Genomic DNA, 21,882 nt, shown 5'->3' on the forward strand with positions numbered 1-21,882 from the left:
AGGATCTATATATCTCTGCCTGTGTCTTTATTTTGTAAACCCACATCTGTAGTTCCACGTATCTCCAGGTGGTAATGAAGATTAACAAGAGACCACTGCAAAACCATTGACATTTATCCGTTCCCTTCAGCAAACACTACACCAATTTGCAATTCACAGCTCAGTATAAAGAGGTATACGAGACTCGAAACAATCCTACTACAAAAAAAAGAAAACTTTGCAATCTTATTTTCTCCACACTGAGCTCTCGTTACCTCCAAGCAATCGGTAGTCCAGGCCATGGGTGGAGATGTTCCTTTACCCAGACGCAAGTGGTCCACCATGAGATACCTACTTGACCAACGGAGCTCAGTTGGCCAAGGAGGGCGGTGGCACGGCTGGTAGATGTCCCATCTCGCATCTTCAAGTGTCCGTGAAGAACCATTGTTGAGCTTCTCCAAGATGTGGCTACGCTGGAGACACTTGGTGAGCTGAGCTCACACACACGGTCGGTTCAGTGTGCAACAGGTTTAGCACCAAAGCTTGCAGCCGACAACATTGCATCGGCAATGCCTCCACCTTTCAATTCAACTCAAACTGCAAACTCTACCTCTCTGCTGTTTTTTCAGAGCTCCCCCCAAAACACAACATTACGCCGATTTTTGTTTTAAGAAAAAAAAGCAAATACAAAAATAGAATTTCCCAATGAAGATAATGGATTTGTCGAAAACTATTGGTAGAAACTTCAGAGGGAGATTTAGTGATGTGTTCTAGCTGTATGGTTAACCCGATATCCTGAGACTTGTACACAAGACTTAAAGCAAAGGCCTGGAAGTCTTGTTAACTGATATGCCAATGTTAAAAATCCCTCTCTTCTTAAAACGTTAAGAGATATCACTATTGGAAGAAGTCATTGTATCTCAAATCAGCTGCTCACAACAAACCCTTCAGTTAGTTGTCAGGCTACAGTGAAAGATACAACAAGCTCTACAATTAGCACACGAGACGTTATTGCCAATAATGCTCCAATTTTTAAATAGCCCGAGAATATTTCCTGAAAGATATCGCAGAAGATGTGAAGGTCTTACGTTACCGACCACTGAGGCAAGCTTGCAAAAGGTTAGCCTGGAGCTCCAGATTAATAATTAAACTTTGCAGTTCTAATCTTAATTGGGTGCGTGTAATTGTTCCACGCACACTGCGGGACAAAGTCCTTCCTGTCGAGTAGTCACGAGTCAACAAGCGAGCCTTGTTGTTGCCTTGAGATTGAGGGGCGGTGCTGATTATTTGGCCCTAATCCTTTGGCAAACATACACACCTTGCGTGTGAGATTTGGGGGCCAGCGTTACCTGCACAATCTCACCTAAAGAGTACGGAATGCTCCTCTGACAGGTGAGGCCCAGGTTCCACAAAGCGGCCAGGTAAGGCGACCTTGCCATTCAGCACACCTGGACAGTCAGTCACCGCCAGAGAATAAAAACCTCAACGGTCTTCCAAGACTCGAAGGGCAGAAGGACGTGGTTCCAAACTGAACCAGTCAGATCGGAGGGGGGGGGAAAGAGAGAGAGTGCTCAGCTGAAACTGGTCACATTTCACAGGAGGGGAGAAAGCTGCCCCAGCAAGTCGGTCCGACCCAGGTCACGAACAATTACCAAATATCCAAAGCAAACAATTAAAAAGGGGAAACATTTCTAACCCCACAGGACAGCTCCACACAAGAACTAACTTCAGTCCAGGTGCCGGCGGAGAGAGAGAGATCCACACACAAACCCTCTCTCGCCAACGTTTCCAGTCTCTGAGCCTCTTGGGGAGCGGGGCTGACACACTGGCAGCGTAACACCAAGCGTGGCTTCCGTGCCTCGCGGTGGTGGGTTAGTTCATGTAGCCTCTGCACGAGGCTGAGCCACACTTGCATTCCATCCTGCGCTGCTTCTTACTCGGCCCGTTGCTTTCCAAAGTCTCGGTGATCGAGACATCCCCCGAGCCTGCACAAAAGATTAAAAACAACCTCTAGTGTGTCAGAAGGATCTGCAACTCTCTAACTCTCTCTTGAAAGCATTGGCCCCACTGCCTTCTGAGGCAGAGAACTCCACAGATTCACAACTCTGAGTTGTACCGAAATAGACACAGAGTGCTGGAGTAACTCAGCGGGTCAGGCAGCATCTCTGGAGAGAAGGAATGGGTGACGTTTCGGGTCGAGACCCTTCTTCAGGCTAACTTCAAGTAACCCTTCTCTGTCCCTCCCCCACCTTAGTCTCACCAGCTTTCATTCTCAAGTAGGTGGGGGTGTCAGGGGTTATGGGGAGAAGGCAGGAGAATGGGGTTAGGATGGAGAGTTGGATCAGCCATGATTGAATGGCGGAGTAGACTAGATGGGCTGAATGGCCTAATTCCCCTATCACTTATGAGCTAACAATGGCCAGTGTAGGAAGGAACTGCAGATGCTGGTTTAAACCAAAGATAGACACAAAATGCTGGAGTAACGCAGCGGGTCAGGCAGCATCTTGAGAGAAGGAATGGGTGACGTCTCGGGTCGAGACCCATCTTCAGGCTATCACCGGTCTGCTTCCTTTATCATCGTTACTTTATTGCACATCTTTCATTCATTTGTTCTGTATCTCTCTACATCATTGCCTATATCTCTTGTTTCTCTTTCCCCGCACTCTTAGGCTGCCTGCCCCGCAGAGTTACTCCAACAATTTGTGTCTACCTTACGGCCCACTGAGTCCACACCAACCAGTGATCCCCGCACACTAACACATCACACATAAAAAACAACAATTTACATTTATCCCAAGTCAATTACCCTGCAAACCTGCACATCTTTAGGAGTGTGGGAGGAAACCGGACCACCCGGAGAAAACCCACGGGGTCCAGGACTCACCCTTCATCTGGTAGTCAAACGTAAGCTCTTCACCGGGCCTAATGGAGCGCGTGGAGAACAGAGCAATCCTCGGTAAACGCGTGTCCAAACTATCGATAAATACATTGTAAACCTGAAGGTTGGGGTCACACTGTGGAAGAGAAACAGATTGGAATCCAGCCCCGAACATTAACCCCACACCCTTCTGCCGCCAAACTTTAAAGAACATCATATTAAATAAGTTATGGGAAGGAACCTGCCCACACCGACCAACATGCCCCATCTACACTAGTCCCACCTGCCCACACCGACCAACATGCCCCATCTACACTAGTCCCACCTGCCCACACCGACCAACATGCCCCATCTACACTAGTCCCACCCGTCCACACAGACCAACATGCCCCATCTACACTAGTCCCACCCGTCCACACCGACCAACATGCCCCATCTACACTAGTCCCACCCGCCCACACCGACCAACATGCCCCATCTACACTAGTCCCACCTGCCCACACCGACCAACATGCCCCATCTACACTAGTCCCACCTGCCCACACCGACCAACATGCCCCATCTACACTAGTCCCACATGCCCACACCGACCAACATGCCCCATCTACACTAGTCCCACCTGCCCACACCGACCAACATGCCCCATCTACACCAGTCCCACCTGCCCACACCGACCAACATGCCCCATCTACACTAGTCCCACCTGCCCACACGGACCAACATGCCCCATCTACACTAGTCCCACCTGCCCACACCGACCAACATGCCCCATCTACACTAGTCCCACCTGCCCACACCGACCAACATGCCCCATCTACACTAGTCCCACCTGCCCACACCGACCAACATGCCCCATCTACACTAGACCCACCTACCCACACCGACCAACATGCCCCATCTACACCAGTCCCACCTGCCCACACCGGCCAACATGCCCCATCTACATTAGTCCCACCTGCCCACACTGACCAACATGCCCCATCTACACTAGTCCCACCTGCCCACACCGGCCAACATGCCCCATCTACACTAGTCCCACCTGCCCTCACTGGCCAACATGCCCCATCTACACTAGTCCCATCTGCCTGCTTTTGGCCCATATCCCTTCAAACCTGTCCTATCCATGGACCTGTCCAAATGGAACTGTGGATGCTGGTTTATACCAAAGGCAGCCAGCATCATCAGAGACCCACACCACCCTGGCCACACTCTCACTGACCCACACCACCCTGGCCACACTCTCACTGACCCACACCATCCTGGCCACACTGACTGACCCACACCACCCTGGCCACACTCTCACTGACCCACACCACCCTGGCCACACTGACTGACCCACACCACCCTGGCCACACTCACTGACCCACACCACCCTGGCCACACTCTCACTGACCCACACCACCCTGGCCACACACTCACTGACCCACACCACCCTGGCCACACTCTGACTGACCCACACCACGCTGGCCACACTCTCACTGACCCACACCACCCTGGCCACACTCTCACTGACCCACACCACCCTGGCCACACTCACTGACCCACACCACCCTGGCCACACTCTCACTGACCCACACCACCCTGGCCACACACTCACTGACCCACACCACCCTGGCCACACTCTGACTGACCCACACCACCCTGGCCACACTCTCACTGACCCACACCACCCTGGCCACACTCTTATCTTGCTGCTACCATGGGGGAGAAGGTACAGGAGCCTGAAAACCGTGACCTCCAGGTTCAAGAACAGCTTCTTCCCAACAACCATCAGGCTGTTGAACGCTGCACAACACTGACCTCAGCAGCTGTGATCTTCTACGGACCGTGTCTGTGGTTACACGACCGACTTTGGTTTTGAGCTATTATGATTACCTTGCATTATTTTTATGAATTTAGTGTATTATTGATATTTCTCTAGTAATATATTAAATATACATTTGATTGTAATACATTGCATCTGCATTTACAATTATCTTTACAAGTTGGGACAAGTTGAATTTGAGACACAAAACGCTACGTAAGGTGCATTTTGATCGTATCAGAAAGGAATTTTCAGAAATCCGTGAAGCCCTGCAATTGTAAACAAGACCAATAGACTTTGTCATGTTTAGTTTAGAGATACAGCGCGGAAACAGGCCCTTCGGCCCATCGAGTCCGTGCCGACCAGCGATCCCCACACACTAACACTATCTTACACACACCAGGGACAATTTACATTTATACCAAACCAATTAATCTACAAACCTGTACGTCTTTGGAATGTGGGAGGAAACCGGAGCACCCGGAGAAAACCCACGCAGGTCACGGAGTGAACGTACAAACACCGTACAAGCAGCACCCGTAGTCGGGATGGGACCCGGGTCTCTGGTGCTGTGAGGCAGCAGCTCTACCCGCTGCATCACTGTGCCGCCCACAACTGTTGCACCAGGTGAATGGGAGAGATTTAGAGCAGGGCACTCAAGGTGGTTAGCGTGGACAAAAAGCTTTTTGCTGTACCTCGGTACACGGGGCAATAAAGCAGACGGTAGCAGTGACACTTACGCTGTGATTGACAAAGTGCGATATATTTCCAAAGTGTGCAGCATCCACAGTGTATTCATCCTCTACGTAGTCCAGGTCAAACAGGTAGGTGATGCCCTCACTGTCATAGAACCGGCCGCGCCGCTCCGCCTCCTCGCTGGTGATCACCTTCCAACACACACGGGCAACGTCACACAACGACATACAGCAACAGACAACAGGTGCAGGAGAAGGCCACTCGGCCCCACCAGCCAGCACCGCCATTCAATGTGATCATGGCTGATCATTCTCAATCAGTAACCTGTTCCTGCCTTCTCCCCATACCCCCTGACTCCGCTATCCTCAAGAACTCTATCCAGCTCTCTCTTGAATGCATTCAGAGAATTGGCCTCCACTGCCTTCTGAGACAGAGATTCACAACTCTGAGTTGTACTGACATAGACACAGAGTGCTGGAGTAACTCAGCGGGTCAGGCAGCATCTGTGGAGAACATGGATAGGTGACGTTTCACAGAGGGCTGGAGTAACTCAGCGGGTCAGGCAGCATCTGTGGAGAACATGGATAGGTGACGTTTCACAGAGTGCTGGAGTAACTCAGCGGGTCAGGCAGCATCTGTGGAGAACATGGATAGGTGACGTTTCACAGAGTGTTGGACACTGGACAGATTCCTGAGTGTCTCTCCCAGACTAATGGGGTGCGTTCCTTCAAACCCCGCACACGGACCTTGTAGCCCCAGAGTGGACGAGCCCCAGGGACTGAGGCCAAAGGCAGACAGTGGCATTTTAGACAGGCACGTGGATGCGCAGGGAATGGAGGGGTATAGATCACATGCAGGCGGAGGAGACCAGTTTCACGGCATCATGTTCAGCACGGACATTGTGGGCCGAAGGGCCTGTTCCTGTTCTGTGTTCTTGGAGAGGCTGGATTTCTCTGGAGTACAGGGAGCAGAGGGTGGACAGATGGAGGTTTGTTTAATCATGGGGGAGGTGGATGAGGACATTGTAAGTGGAGAGCGCAGGTTTAGGATGGGAGAGGAAAAGTTTAGAGGGAATCTTAGCATCAACGTTCTCCACACAGAGGGTGGCGGGTGTATGGACTGAAGTGACTGTCCTGCCCCCAATCTCTGCACATCCCCCAAACCTTTCCACTCGTTACTTTAATTTCATGTTTCATGTATTTTGTGTTTTCATAACTGTTGAGAGGAATAGATCGGGTAGATGCACAGAGTCTCTTGCCCAGAGTAGGGGAGTCGAGGACCAGAAGACATAGGTTCAAGGTGAAGGGGAAAAGATTTAATAGAAATCTGAGAGGTAACTTTATCACACAGAGGGTGGTGGGTGTGTGGAACGAGCTGCCGGAGGAGGTAGTTGAGGCTGGGACTATCCCAAAGTTTAAGAAACAGTTAGACAGGTACATGGATAGGACAGGTTTGGAGGGATATGGACCAAGTGCAGGCAGGTGGGACTAGTGTAGATGGGGCATGTTGGTCGGTGTGGGCAGGTGGGACTAGTGTAGATGGGGCATGTTGGTCGGTGTGGGCGGGTGGGACTAGTGTAGATGGGGCATGTTGGTCGGTGTGGGCAGGTGGGACTAGTGTAGATGGGGCATGTTGGTCAGTGTGGGCAGGTGGGACTAGTGTAGATGGGGCATGTTGGTCAGTGTGGGCAGGTGGGACTAGTGTAGATGGGGCATGTTGGTCAGTGTGGGAAAGTTGGGCCGAAGGGTCTCTTTCCCCGCTGTATCAGTCTATGACTCTCTCCTCTGTATCCTCAACGCCAGAGTACGCTGGCTTTACACACTGGCAAGAGGCACGTTAATAAGAGGAAGCACCGCTGAAGGGAACGTGCCCTTATTCACGACCAAATGCAGGAGAACTTTCAGCAGTTCTGTCCTATTCTCTGCGACTCCGCGAATCAATAAAGTTCCATCGTAACGTATCGCGTTGTATCGTATGGCATCGTAACATATCGTATCATAACGTATTGTATCATAGAGTAACATATCGTGTCTATCGTGACGTAATGCATTGTAACATATTGTATCATAACGTCTCCTAATGGTCTCCTAATCTGAGGAAAAACATTCTAGCCTTAGAGGGAGTACAGAGAAGGTTCACCAGATTGATTCCTGGGATGGCAGGACTTTCATATGAAGAAAGACTGGATAGACTCGGCTTGTACTCGCTGGAATTTAGAAGATTATGGGGGGATCTTATAGAAACTTACAAAATTCTTAAGGGGTTGGACAGGCTAGATGCAGGAAGATTGTTCCCGATGTTGGGGAAGTCCAGAACAAGGGGTCACAGTTTAAGGATAAGGGGGAAATCTTTTAGGACCGAGATGAGAAAGTTTTTTTTCACACAGAGTGGTGAGTCTGTGGAATTCTCTGCCACAGAAGGTAGTTGAGGCCAGTTCATTGGCTATATTTAAGAGGGAGTTAGATGTGGCCCTTGTGGCTAAAGGGATCAGGGGGGTATGGAGAGAAGGCAGGTACAGGTTACTGAGTTGGATCTTAGACTCGAAGGGCCGAATGGCCTACTCCTGCACCTATTTTCTATGTATTGTATCGTGACGTATGGTGAGGTATGGTGAGGTATAGCATTGTGCTGCAGACTGTAACCTACCTCTCCAACGTACTCCATGACAAAACTATTCTTCTTGATCCTCTGCAGGGTCCGGATACCCCAGCCTCTGCCGTTGTCGGTGCGGAAGATGCAGAGGTCGTAGAGAGTTCCTTTCTGAACCACGCGGTTGGGGCACTGCGGGCCGCAGCGGCAGCAGGAGTTGCACTCGAAGATGGGCTTGCCCGGGGCGATCCGTAGCTGCCGCTCGGCGTTGTAGGCAAACTTTGCCCCCGCCTCCTCGGGGCAACACTTCTCCAGCAAACAGTCGGAGCATTCGCAGCCGACCAGCGGCTCCCGGCTGAGGTTGATGCCACTAGACGGCCGGTACTGGTTGATGTAGTGGAAGTCCAGTGGCGGCAGCTCAAGGTCCACCTCGTTCTCCACCAGGATCTTGCCCTGGTGGTTCTTCTTCCTGTTCAGCTCCTGTTCCCAGCGTTTCAGTGCCAGTCTCTGCTTGGACTTCTTCATTACGTATTCACTGAAGGCCATGCGGTGATTCCGGCAGTTGTTCAGCTTCACCTTCCTGCCCGCCTTCGCCAACTGCAGGAAGCACCTCTGGTCCTGGTGGAACTGCTTGATCAGCCCGAGGCAGTGCAGGTGGTGCCTTGGCTCCCAGGTATTGGTGCATTCAGGCCAGCCCTTCCACTTCACCAGGTAGTACTCCTTGCCCTGCACACAACACAAGCAAACAGCCCTCAGCTCACACAAGACAGACACCAAACGCTGCAGTAACTCAGCGGGCCAGGCAGGCAGCATCTCCAGGGAGAAGGAATGGGTGATGTTTCAGGTCGAGACCCTTCTTCAGACTGATCAGACAGCTCTATGCTTAGTATAGTTCATGTTCTAGGAGAAGCATGAGTCCATTCGGCCCATCCAGTCTCCTCCGCCATTCAATCATGGCTATCTTTCCCTCTCAACCCTCTCCAGCCTTCTCCCCATAACCCCTGACACCCGCACTAATCAAGAATCTATCTATCTCTGCCTTAAAAATACCCATTGACTTTGCACCACTGCTGTCAGTTTAGAGATATGGCGCGGAAACAGGCCCTTCGGCCCACCGAGTCCGTGCCGACCGGCGATCCCCGCACACTAACACTATTCTACACACACTAGGGACAATTTACAATTATACCAAGCCAATTAACCTACAAACCTGTACGTCTTTGGAGTGTGGGAGGAAACCGGAGCACCCGGAGAAAACCCACGCAGATCACGGGGAGAACGTACAAACTCCATACAGACAGCACCCGTGGTCAGGATCTTAGTGAGGGCTTCAACCCATGTCTTGGTGAGAGTTCTCCATTTTTACAAGACTCTCATCTCACTCCTGCCACCGGGAAGAAGGTCCAGGAGCCTGAAAACCATCACGCCCAGGTTCAGGGACAGCATCTTCCCAACAACCATCAGGCTCTTGAACACTGCAACCTCTGAGCTACACAGACCTGGGGGCGTTGGGATTAACAACATTATTATTGTTTGTTTATATAAACACACACACATCTAATATATATTTATTTTAAATGTGTGTGTCTGTCTGTCTATATATAAATATATATATATGTAGGAAGCAACTGCAGATGCTGGTTTAAAGATAAGACACAAAATGCTGGAGTAACTCAGCGGGACAGGCAGCATCTCTGGAGAGAAGGAATGGGTCAAGAAGGTTTCGGGTTGAGACCCTTCTTCAGACTGATGGTCTCATCCTGAAACGCCACCCATTCCTTCTGTCCAGAGATGCTGCCTGTCCCGCTGAGATACTCCAGCATTGTGTGTCTACCTTGTTTATATATGCACATATGTTTATAAATGTGCGTGTGTGTGTGGATATATAGATATACACCCCCCCCCCCCACACACCCCACACACACACACCCCACCCCACACACACACCCCCACCCCACACACACCCCCACCCCACACACACACCCACACCCCACACACACACCCACACCCCACACACGCACACCCCACACACACACACCCACACCCCACACACACACCCACACCCCACACACACACCCACACCCCACACACACACACCCCACACACGCACACCCCACACACACACACACCCCACACACACACCCCACACACACACACCCCACACACACACCCCACACACACTCACACACACACCCACACCCCACACACACACACCCCCCACACACACACACACACACACACACACACACACACACCCCACCCCACACACGCACACCCCACACACACACACCCCACCCCACACACGCACACCCCACACACACACACACACACCCCACCCCACACACACACCCCACACACGCACACCCCACACACACGCACACCCCACACACACACACACCCCACACACACACACCCCACCCCACACACGCACACCCCACACACACACACCCCACCCCACACACACACACCCCACACACACACACCCCACACACGCACCCCACACACACACCCACACCCCACACACACACCCCACACACACACACACCCCACACACACACCCCACACACACACCCCACACACACACACACACCCCACACACACACCCACACCCCACACACACCCCACACACACACACACACAGGTGCTCCCCTGGTTACGATGCTTGGACTTGCGATATTTCGGCTTTGCGATGGTGCAACTCGCTTCCAGCCACGTGATCACGTGTATTCAATGCATTTCGGCGTACGATATTTCTGGTTTGCGATGGGTTTCTCTGAACGTAACTCCACCGTAAGCTGAGGAGCGCCTGTACACACACACTGGACGATTTGTACAGACGACTATGTTTACATTCCTGTTGTGCTGCGGCACGTAACAATCTCATGTTGTGTTTCCGGACAGATGACAATAAAACACTCGTGGCTACGACACTCACTCACTCACTCACTCACTCACTCACTCACTCACTCACTCACTCACTCACTCACTCACTCACTCACTCACTCACTCACTCACTCACTCACTCACTCACTCACTCACTCACTCACTCACTCACTCACTCACTCACTCACTCACTCACTCACTCACTCACTCACTCACTCACTCACTGCCTGAAGAAGGTCCCAACTTTCCCACACGATCATCAGCTGCACTGCTCTATGTTCTCCACGCTTGCTAGTTTACTGAGTTTTAGTGGGAGGAGGAGAAAGAGGGAGAGGGGGAAGAGGGGGGAAAGAGGGAGAGAAAGAGGGAGGGAGGGGAGAAAGAGGGAGAGGGGGAGAAAGAGGGAGAGAAAGAGGGAGAGGGGGGAGAAAGAGGGAGGAGAGAGAGGGAGAGGAGGAGAAAGAGGGAGGGGGAGAGGGATATCTGTAGAAGTTAACTAAAATTGGAGAATTTAGCATTCATACCAATGGTTGGCGTGGACTCGGTGGGCCGAAGGGCCTGTTTCCACACTATCTCTAAACTACATAAAACTAAGGAGGCACGGTGGTGCAGGGGGTAGAGCTGCTGCCTCATGGCGCCGGAGACCCGGGTTCCATCCTGACCACGGGTGCTGTCTGTACGGAGTTTGCACGTTCTCCCCGTGACCTGCGTGGGGTTTCTCCGGGTGTTTGTAGGTTAATTGGCTTCAGTAAAATTGTGAATTGCCCCAATGTGTGTAGGAGAGTGTTAGTGTGCGGGGATCGCTGGTCGGCACGGACTCGGTGGGCCGAAGGGCCTCGGTGTATCTCTAAGCTAAACTGAACTAAACTACAGATAGACACAAAACGCTGGAGTAACTCAGCGGGTCAGGCAGCATCTCTCGAGAACATGGATAGGTGACGTTTCACAGAGTGCTGGAGTAACTCAGCGGGTCAGACAGCATCTCTGGAGAGAAGGAATGGGTGACGTTTCGGGTCGAGACCCTACTTCAGACTTCACTCAAAGTGCTGGACTAACCCAGCTGAGTTAGATAGATCCTTGATCAGTGCGGGTGTCAGGGGTTATGGAGTGAAGGCAGGTAAATAGGGTTAGGGCGGGAGAGAGAGATCAGCCATGTTTGAATGGCGGAGGAGACTAGATGGGCCGAATGGACATATTCCTCTCCTCGAACATGAACTAACGTAAGCTCACAGCTGTCTGATCAGTCTGAAGAAGGGTCTCGACCTGAAACGTCAGTCATTCCTTGGCGGAGTAGACAATAGACAATAGGTGCAGGGGGAGGCCATTCAGCCCTTCGAGCCAGCACCACCATTCAATGTGATCATGGCTGATCATTCTCAATCAGTAGACTTGAGGGGCAAGTTCTAATTCTACTCCTATTTCTTATGAGCTTGCGAGCTACGTTGGGCAAGTGCCTACCTTCCCCTTCTTGAATCCACACAGATACTCGACTTCGTACTCCCGGATCGTGCCGCCGATGCCCAGGACCGTGCAGGTCAGCTTCTCAGTCCGACACAACTCCTGAAGGATCTCCAACGATGCCAGGCAGGGAACGCACCACACTGCACACAGGGGGGCAAGACCGGCCATTAGTGGGGGGCGGGGAGTGGGGGGTGGGGAGTGGGGGGTGGGGGCGGGGAGTGGGGGGCGGGGGGGCGGGGAGTGGGGAGTGGGGGGGCGGGGAGTGGGGGGTGGGGTGCGGGAGTGGGGAGTGGGGGGGCGGGGAGTGGGAGGTGCGGGGAGTGGGGAGTGGGGAGTGGGGAGGGGAGGCTGGGGATGTGGGGGAGTGGGGAGTGTGGGGGGCGGGGGAGTGGGGAGTGGGGGTGGCGGGGGCGAGTGGGAGTGGGGGAAGTGGGGAGCGGGGGAGTGGGGAGGGGGAGTGGGGAGTGGGGAGTGGGGGGGGCGGGGAAGTGGGGTGGTGGGAGTGGGGAGTGGGGAGTGGGGAGTGGGGAGTGGGGGGGGGGGGAGGTGGGGGGCGGGGAGTGGGGAGTGGGGAGTGGGGGGCGGGGAGTGGGGGGCGGGGAGTGGGGGGGCGGGGAGTGGGGGGAGTGGGGAGTGGGGAGTGGGGAGTGGGGGGGCGGGGAGTGGGGGGTGAGTCCAGAATTGCACCCCCCCACCCACCGTTGGAATCGTGTATTGTCTTTCCACTGACTGGATACCACGCAACAACAAGGCTTTTCCCTGCCCCTCGGTACAGGTGACCATGAATGAGACTGTCAGCCGCTGCCTGACCCACTGGGCCACTCACTCCAGCATCTTGTGCCTTTCATTTCTGACTATTTAATTGCTGGCATGAAAGTTGGCGGCTGAACTGGTCTTGCACAATAACGATCAGCAAAACACCCACACGGGCAGCAGATGAGTAACCCCTGCCAACCCTGACGCACGCACGGTGGCACTGCGGGTAGAACCGCTGCCTTACAGCGCCACAGACCCCACTTCCACCCTGACCACAGGTGCTCTGTGTGTGCGTGTGTGTGCGTCTGTGTGCCTGTGTATCAGTGTGTGCCTGTATGTGTGCGAGTGTCTGTGTCTATGTGTGTGTCAGTGTGTGTGTGTGCGTGAGGGCGCGTGTGTGCGTCTGTGTGTCTGTGTATCAGTGTGTGCCTGTATGTGTGCGAGTGTCTGTGTCTATGTGTGTGTCAGTGTGTGTGTGTGCGTGAGGGCGCGTTGCGTGCGTCTGTGTGCCTGTGTATGTGTGTCAGTGTGTGCCTGTGTGTGTGCGAGTGTCTGTGTCTATGTGTGTGCGTGCGTGCGTTCTGCGTGTGCGCGCGTGCATGCGTGTGTTAGTGTGCGTGCGTGCGCATGTGTGTGCGTGTGCATGCGTGTGTGTGTGTGTGCATGTGCAAGTCCTCTCTGTGTCCACGTGGGTTTCCTCCCACATCCCAAAGACGTGCGGGTTTGTGGGTTAATCGGCCCCTCTGTAAGTTGCCCCCTGGTGTGCAGGGAGTGGATGAGAAAGTGGGATAACATGGAACTAGTGTGAAGGGGTGATCGATGGTCGGCACGGACCCGTTGGGCCGAAGGGCCTGTTTCCGTGCTGTGTCTCTAACTAAACTAAACTGCAGAGGAGGTAGTTGAGGCAGGGGACGATAACAGCATTCAAAAGACATTAGACCGATACGTGGATAAGACAGGTTTAGAATGTTCACATTGAATGGTGGTGCTGGCTCGAAGGGCCGAATGGCCTACTCCTGCACCTATTGTCTAGATGGATATGGGCCAAACAGGCAGGCAGGTGGGACTAGTGTAGATGGGGCATGTTGGTCAGTGTGGGCACGGTGGGGACTAGTGTAGATGGGGCATGTTGGTCAGTGTGGGCAGGTTGGGACTAGTGTAGATGGGGCATGTTGGTCGGTGTGGGCGGGTGGGACTAGTGTAGATGGGGCATGTTGGTCGGCGTGGGCGGGTGGGACTAGTGTAGATGGGGCCATGTTGGTCGGCGTGGGCGGGTGGGACTAGTGTAGATGGGGCATGTTGGTCGGCGTGGGCGGGTGGGACTAGTGTAGATGGGGGCATGTTGGTCGGCGTGGGCGGGTGGGACTAGTGTAGATGGGGCATGTTGGTCGGCGTGGGCGGGTGGACTAGTGTAGATGGGGTGTGGACGTTGGGCTGAAGGGCGTTTCCATGCTGTATCACTCTGACAGATGTGTGAACAGGTCCTTTTTACATTGAAGGCCCAGACATATTGAATAGCAGCTTAGTTTAGTGTCGTTTAGAGACACAGCGCGGAAACAGGCTCTTCGGCCCATCGAGTCCGTGCCAACCAACACTATACCAAAGCCAATTAACCTACAAACCTGCACGTCTTTGGAGTGTGGGAGGAAACCGGAGCACCCGGAGAAAACCCACGCAGGTCACGGGGAGAACGTGCAAACTCCGTACAGACAGCGCCCGTAGTCAGGATGGAACCCGGGTCTCTGGCGCCGTGAGGCAGCAGCTCTACCCGCTGCGCCACCGTGTGACTGTCTCCACCATTGTGACAGCTCTCTGTGGCAATGAGACAGGCTGAACTGGTTCATCAGTAAATGAGTCAGCAAGGTTAAACCCTCCCCCAGTGTGGTGGATAGACATGTGAAGATGTTACAACTGTTCCCCTCAAGCTTGCTTAGTCTCATGGTTTAGTTTAGTTAAATAGCATGGAAACAGGCCCTTCAGCCCAACGAGTCCATGCCAATAGACAATAGGTGCAGGGGGAGGCCATTCGGCCCTTCGAGCCTGTACCCACCACCATTCAATGTGATCATGGCTGATCATTCTCAATCAGTATCCCCGTTCCTGCCTTCTCCCCATACCCCCCTGACTCCGCTATCCATAAGAGCTCTATCTAAGCTCTCTCTTGAATGCATTCAGAGAATTGGCCTCCACTGCCTTCTGAGGCAGAGAATTCCACAGATTCACAACTCTCTGACTGAAAAGGTTTTTCTTCATCTCCGTTCTAAATGGCCGACCCCTTATTCTTAAAACTGTGGCCCCTGGTTCTGGACCTTAAACTGTGCTGACCAACAATTACCCGTAAACTAGTTATAGCGTCGTAGATTGAGCCTAGTTTATTGTCACGTGTACCGAGGCACAGTGAAAAGCTTTTGTTGCGTGCTAACCAGTCAGCGGAAAGATTACAATCGAGCCGTCACAGTGAACAGATACAGGATAAGGGAAACATAGAAACATAGAAAATAGGTGCAGGAGTAGGCCATTCGGCCCTTCGAGCCTGCACCGCCATTCAATATGATCATGGTTTAGTGCAAGGTAAAGCCAGTAAAGTCTGATCAAAGATCATCTGAGGGTCACCAATGAGGTAGATAGTAGTTCAGCACTGCTCTCTGGTTGTGGTAGGATGGTTCAGTCGGATAGTCATACAGTGTGGAAACAGGGCCCTTCGGCCCAACTTGCCCATGACCACCAACATGCCCCATCTACACTAGTCCTACTGCCCATGTTTGGCCCATATCCCTCTAAGCCTTTCACAGACTTCTATCCTACACACACTGGGGGCAATTTACAGAAGCCAATTATCCCTGCAAACTTGCACGTCTTTGGGATGTGGGAGGAAACCGAAGCACCCGGAGAAAACCCACGCAGGTCACGGGGAGAACGTACAAACTCCGTACAGACAGCACCCGTAGTCAGGATGGAACCCGGGTCTCTGGCGCTGTGAGGCAGCAGCTCTACCCGCTGCGCCACCGTGCCACCATCAATGGCCAAGCAGTACCACTCATTCATAGGCAAAACGTGCAGACAGGCCGGGACAGAGTGGATCTGGAGAGGATGGGACTAGAGGCTCAGGCTCAGAATTAAAGGACGTTCCTTTAGGAAGGAGATGAGGAGGAATTTCTTTAGTCAGAGGGTGGTGAATCTGTGGAATTCATTGCCACAGACGGCTGTGGAGACCACAAGTCAATGGATGTTTTTAAGGCAGAGATAGACAGATTCTTGATTTGTGCGGGTGTCGGAGACTTTGGGGAGAAGGCAGGAGAATGGGGTTAGGAGGGAGAGATAGATCAGCCATGATTGAATGGCGGAGTAGACTTGATGGGCCGAATGGCCTAATTCTGCTCCTATCACAGATGAACATGACGTAGTGTCTCCACCCACGTTGTTGCAGTCTCAGGGGAACAAGCCACGTGCTCCGACACACTTGTGTCGCGGTGAAGTTTGCTGTCGGCTACAGCACTTCCATCGCCCCGGGGGGCAGAAGTTCAGAGTGAACGACTAGCTGTGGGGGTGGGGGGGGTGAGGTTGTGTGTGGGAGGGAGGGGGGCTGGGGCTGGAACGAGGGATAAACATCTTCTGCATTTGCCAGTCCACCATCTGTTCACGGCAGGAACAGGGAAAACTACCTCTCACCCAAAGTGAAACTAAAGGCACAGTTTATAGACACAAGGTGCTGGAGTAACCCAGCACGACAGGCAGCATCTCTGGAGAGAAGGACTGTCGGGAAGGGTCTCCACCCGAAACGTCACCCATTCCTCCTCTCCAGAGATGCTGCCTGTCCCACTGAGTAACTCCAGCATTTTGTGTCTGTCTTTCGGTTTAAACCAGCATCTGCAGTTCCTTCCAACACTTAAAGTCACAGTTTAATTAGTTTAGTTTAGAGGTACAGCGTGGAAACAGGCCCTTCGGCCCACCGAGTCCGTGCCGACCAGCGATCCCCGCTCACTAACACAATCCTACACACACTAGGGGTAATTTACAATTTTTACCAAAGCCAATTAACCTACAAACGTGCGAGTCTGGGAGGAAACCGGAACACCCGGAGAAAACCCACACAGGTCAGGGGGAGAACGTGCAAACTCCGTACAGACAGCGCCCGTAGTCAGGATAGAACCGGGTCTCTGGCACTGTGAGGCAGCAGCTCTACCCAGCTGCACCACTGTGCCACAGTTGATCAGTACATCATCCCCACCGACCAAAAGGTGCAGATGAAGGCAGTGGCGACCGTTCACCAGGGAGCTAACCCAGCCTGGAGGTACACACAACATGTGAGTAACTCAGCGGGTCAGGCAGCATCTGTGGGTAGACCCTTCTTCACACTGCCTTGGACGACAGATACTGAATGCATTTAAACAAAAAGCTGTGTGGGAAGTCACTGCTGCATCTATCTTAAACTAAAGATTGTGCAAAGGGGAAGTTGGGGCAGGAACTGCACAGAGTGGCAACGAACAGCTACTGGGGAGGTTGAAACACACCATGAGCCTCTGGATTCCTACCTGCATGCAGGGCCCAGGACGCCAGTGGAAGGTCCAGAGGCCCCAGTAAAAGATCCTGTGAGCCAGTGCAGAGATCCCAGGTGCCAGCGTGGGATTCTGAGACCCAGTGCAAGAGTCCCAGACGGCAGAGCAAAGGTCACAGGTGCCAGTGTGTCCTGGGATCCAGCGCAGATGTCCAGGGACCCAGTGCAGGGTCCAGGGACCCAGTGCAAGAGTCCTGGACGCTAGTTGCAAGAGTCCCGGGGAATCTACGCACTGGATCCGGGCGCCAGTGCACAGACCCCAGGCGCCAGTGCAGGGACCCCGGGCGCCAGTGCAGGGACCCCGGGCGCCAGTGCACGGACCCCGGGCGCCAGTGCACGGACCCCGGGCGCCAGTGCACGGACCCCGGGCGCCAGTGCACGGACCCCGGGCGCCAGTGCAGAGTTTGCCGCCGCCCCGCACACACAGATACTCACTTCCTCGGGCTTCAGCCATCTTGCGCTTTCATTCAAACATGGGGGCGCGTTAAAGACGCTGCATTAAAATGTCAAACTCCTCCCCCGGCCTCGACACTGGGACAGGAGGCCGGGACAAAGAGGAGCAGAGAGGGAGGAGACAGAGGAGACAGAGACAGAGAGAGAGACAGAGAGCCTGCCCAGTGCCCCCACACTGCCTGCAAACTGCAAACTGCAAACTGCAGCCTCACTCCTCTGCAAACTCTCCCCCCCTCTCTCTGCAAACTCTCCCCCCCTCTCTCTGCAAACTCTCCCCCCCTCTCTCTGCAAACTCTCCCCCCCTCTCTCTGCAAACTCTCCCCCCTCTCTCTGCAAACTCTCCCCCCCTCTCTCTGCAAACTCTCCCCCCCTCTCTCTGCAAACTCCCCCCCTCTCTCTGCAAACTCTCCCCCCCTCTCTCTGCAAACTCTCCCCCCCTCTCTCTGCAAACTCCCCCCCTCTCTCTGCAAACTCTCCCCCTCTCCCTCAAACGCTCTCTCCCTCAAATTCTCTCCCCCCTCTCCCTGCGAACTCTCCCCTTCACCACAACCCCCCCCCCCCCCCCCCCCGTCACTCCTTCCCCCCAGCAAACTCTTCCCTCCCCCCCTCTCTCTCCTCTCTGCAAACTCTCTCCCTCTTCATTCCCCCCCCCCCACAACACACTTCCCTTGCAAACTGATTATTGCAAAGAACCAAAAAAATTAAATACAATGCAAAGTTAAAATCCACGTCAGGAAAAGGTTAACATTTTTTCAGCATCAACATCTATCCTGCTTCCTGGTTGCATTTCGAGGCATGGAGTGTTTTACTGTCATGTGTCCCCTAGTGTTAAACTGGGGAAGAGGCGTATAAATTGGCCAGAGGAAACAGCTAACGTGGACTGGGAGAGATGTCGAACTCAGCAGAGGAGGACAAAGGGGTTAATTAAGAGAGGGGGGAGAAAGAGCACCAAAGAAAGATCGCGGGGAATATAAAGACTGACTGTAACAGCTTCTATAGATATGTAAAAAGGAAAAGATTCGCAAAGACAAATATAGGTCCCTTACAATCAGAGACAGGTGGATTTATAATGGGAAACAAAGAAATGGCAGAACAGTTAAACGAGTACTTTGGTTCTGTCTTCACGAAGGAAGACACAAACAATCTCCCAGAAATACTGGGGGACCGAGGATCTAGTGGGAGGGAGGAACTGAAGGGAATCCACATTAGTCAGGAAATGGTGTTGGGTAAACTGTTGGGACTGAAGGCAGATAAATCCCCAGGGCCTGATGATCTGCATCCCAGGGTACTCAAGGAGGTGGCCCTAGAAATTGTGGATACATTGGTGATCATTTTCCAATGTTCTCTCGACTCTGGGTCAGTTACTGTGGACTGGAGTGGAGCCAATGTAAGTGCACTTTTTAAGAAAGGAGGGAGAGAGAAAACGGGGAATTATGGACCAGTTAGCCTGACATCGGTGGTGGGGAAGATGCTGGAGTCGATTGTTAAAGATGTTATAGCAGCGCATTTGGAAAGCAGTGACAGGATTGGTCAAAGTCAGCATGGATTTATGAAGGGGAAATTAAGCTTGACTAATCTTCTGGAATTTTTTGAGGATGTAACAAGTAGAATGGATAAGGGCGAGCCAATAGACAATAGAGTGCTAGAGTAAATCAACGGGTTAGGCAGCATCTGTGGAGAACATGGATTGATGACGTTTCACAGAGTGCTGGAGTAACTCCCATACTCCAAGGATGTGCAGGTTTGTAGTTTAATTGGCTTCTTTAAATTGTTCCTAGGATAGACAATAGGTGCAGGAGTAGGCCATTCGGCCCTTCGAGCCAGCACCGCCATTCAATGTGATCATGGCTGATCATTCTCAATCAGTACCCTGTTCCTGCTTTCTCCCCATACCCCCTGACTCCGCTATCCTTAAGAGCTCTATCTAGCTCTCTCTTGAATGTATTGAGAGAATTGGCCTCCACTGCCCTCTGAGGCAGAGAATTCCACAGATTCACAACTCTCTGACCAAAAAAGTTTTTCCTCATCTCTGTTCTAAATGGCCTACCCCTTATTCTTAAACTGTGGCCCCTGGTTCTGGATTCCCCCAACATTGGGAACATGTTTCCTGCCTCTAACATGTCCAACCCCTTAATAATCTTATACGTTTCGATAAGATCCCCTCTCATCCTTCTAAATTCCAGTGTATACAAACCTAGTCGCTCCAGTCTTTCAACATATGACAGTCCCGCCATTCCGGGAATTAACCTAGTAAACCTACGCTGCACGCCCTCAATAGCAAGAATATCCTTCCTCAAATTTGGAGACCAAAACTGCACACAGTACTCCAGGTGCGGTCGCACTAGGGCCCTGTACAACTGCAGAAGGACCTCTTTGCTCCTATACTCAACTCCTCTTGTTATGAAGGCCAACATTCCATTGGCTTTCTTCACTGCCTGCTGTACCTGCGTGCTTCCTTTCAGTGACTGATGCACTAAGACACCCAGATCACGTTGTACGTCCCCTTTTCCTAACTTGACACCATTCAAATAATAATCTGCCTTCCTATTCTTACCACCAAAGTGGATAACCTCACACTTATCCACATTAAACTGCATCTGCCATGCATCCGCCCACTCACACAACCTGTCCAAGTCACCCTGCAACCTCATAGTATCTTCCTCACAGTTCACACTGCCACCTAGCTTTGTATCAGCGGCAAATTTGCTAATGGTACTTTTAATCCCTTCATCCAAGTCATTGATGTATATTGTAAATAGGTGGATGTGGTGTATCTGGACTTTCAAAGAGCCTTTGACAAGGTCCCACATAAAAGATTAGTGTGCAAAATTAGAGCACATGGTATTGGGGGTAGGGTATTGACATGGATAGAGAACTGGTTGGCAGACAGGAAGCAAAGAGCAGGAATTAACTGGTCCTTTTCAGAATGGCAGCCAGTGACTAGTGGGGTGCCGCAAGGCTCGTTGCTGGGGCCCCAGTTGTTTACGATATATATTAACGATTTAGACGATGGAATTAAATGTGACATCTCCAAGTTTGTGGATGACACAAAGCTGGGTGGCAGTGTGAGCTGAAATGAGGATGCTATGAGACTGCAGGGTGACTTGGACAGGGTTGTGTGAGTGGGCAGATGCATGGCAGATGCAGTATAATGTGGATAAATGTGAGATTATTCACTTTGGTGGCAAGAACAAGATTATTATCTGAACGGTGTCAGATTAGCAAAAGGGGACAACAAGACCTGGGTGTGCTTGTACATCAGTCACTAAAAGTAAGCATGCAGGTACAGCAGGCAGTGATGAATAATAATGGCATGTTGGCCTTCATTGCGAGAGGATTTGAGTTTAGGAGCAAGGAGGTCCAACTGCAGTTGTACAGGGCCCTGGTGAGATCGCACCTGGAGTATTGTGTGCAATTTTAGTCTCCTTATTTGAGGAACGACATTCTTGCTATTGAGGCAGTGCAGCGTAGGTTCACCAGTTTAATTCCCGGGATGGCGGGACTGTCGTATGATGAAAGAATGGGTCGACTGGGCTTGTATTCACTATTAGAAGAATGAGAAGAGATCTAAGAAACATGTACAATCCTTAAAGGATTGGACGGGCTAGATGCAGGAATTCTTTTTCCGATGTTGGGGGAGTCCAGAACCAGGGGTCACAGTTTAAGAATAAGGGGTAGGCCATTTAGGACTGAGATGAGGAAAAATGTTTTCGGCCAGAGTCTGTGGCGATACTTGTGGGCTGCCCAGATTGTACACACAACAAAGCATTTCACAGTGCCTGGATACATGTGACAATACAGTATTGTTCAGTGCGGTGGTGCAGCGGG

General features: G+C 52.2%; 1 protein-coding gene across 1 annotated transcript; it reads right to left on the minus strand.

Moving 5' to 3' along the window:
- Positions 1 to 117: 117 nt before the first annotated feature.
- Positions 118 to 18,171, minus strand: LOC144604778 (histone-lysine N-methyltransferase SUV39H2-like). Its single transcript, XM_078419433.1, has 6 exons — positions 18,037 to 18,171; positions 12,288 to 12,430; positions 8,004 to 8,672; positions 5,402 to 5,548; positions 2,864 to 2,993; positions 118 to 1,964 (listed from the first exon to the last, which is right to left on the minus strand). The coding sequence occupies exons 1-6, from the start codon at positions 18,053 to 18,055 to the stop codon at positions 1,852 to 1,854; spliced, it is 1,221 nt and encodes a 406-aa protein (XP_078275559.1). The 5' UTR covers positions 18,056 to 18,171; the 3' UTR covers positions 118 to 1,851.
- Between the last annotated feature and the right edge of the window lie 3,711 nt (positions 18,172 to 21,882).

This window comes from Rhinoraja longicauda, chromosome 23, assembly GCF_053455715.1.
Source record: "Rhinoraja longicauda isolate Sanriku21f chromosome 23, sRhiLon1.1, whole genome shotgun sequence".
Taxonomy (NCBI): Eukaryota; Metazoa; Chordata; class Chondrichthyes; order Rajiformes; family Arhynchobatidae; genus Rhinoraja; species Rhinoraja longicauda.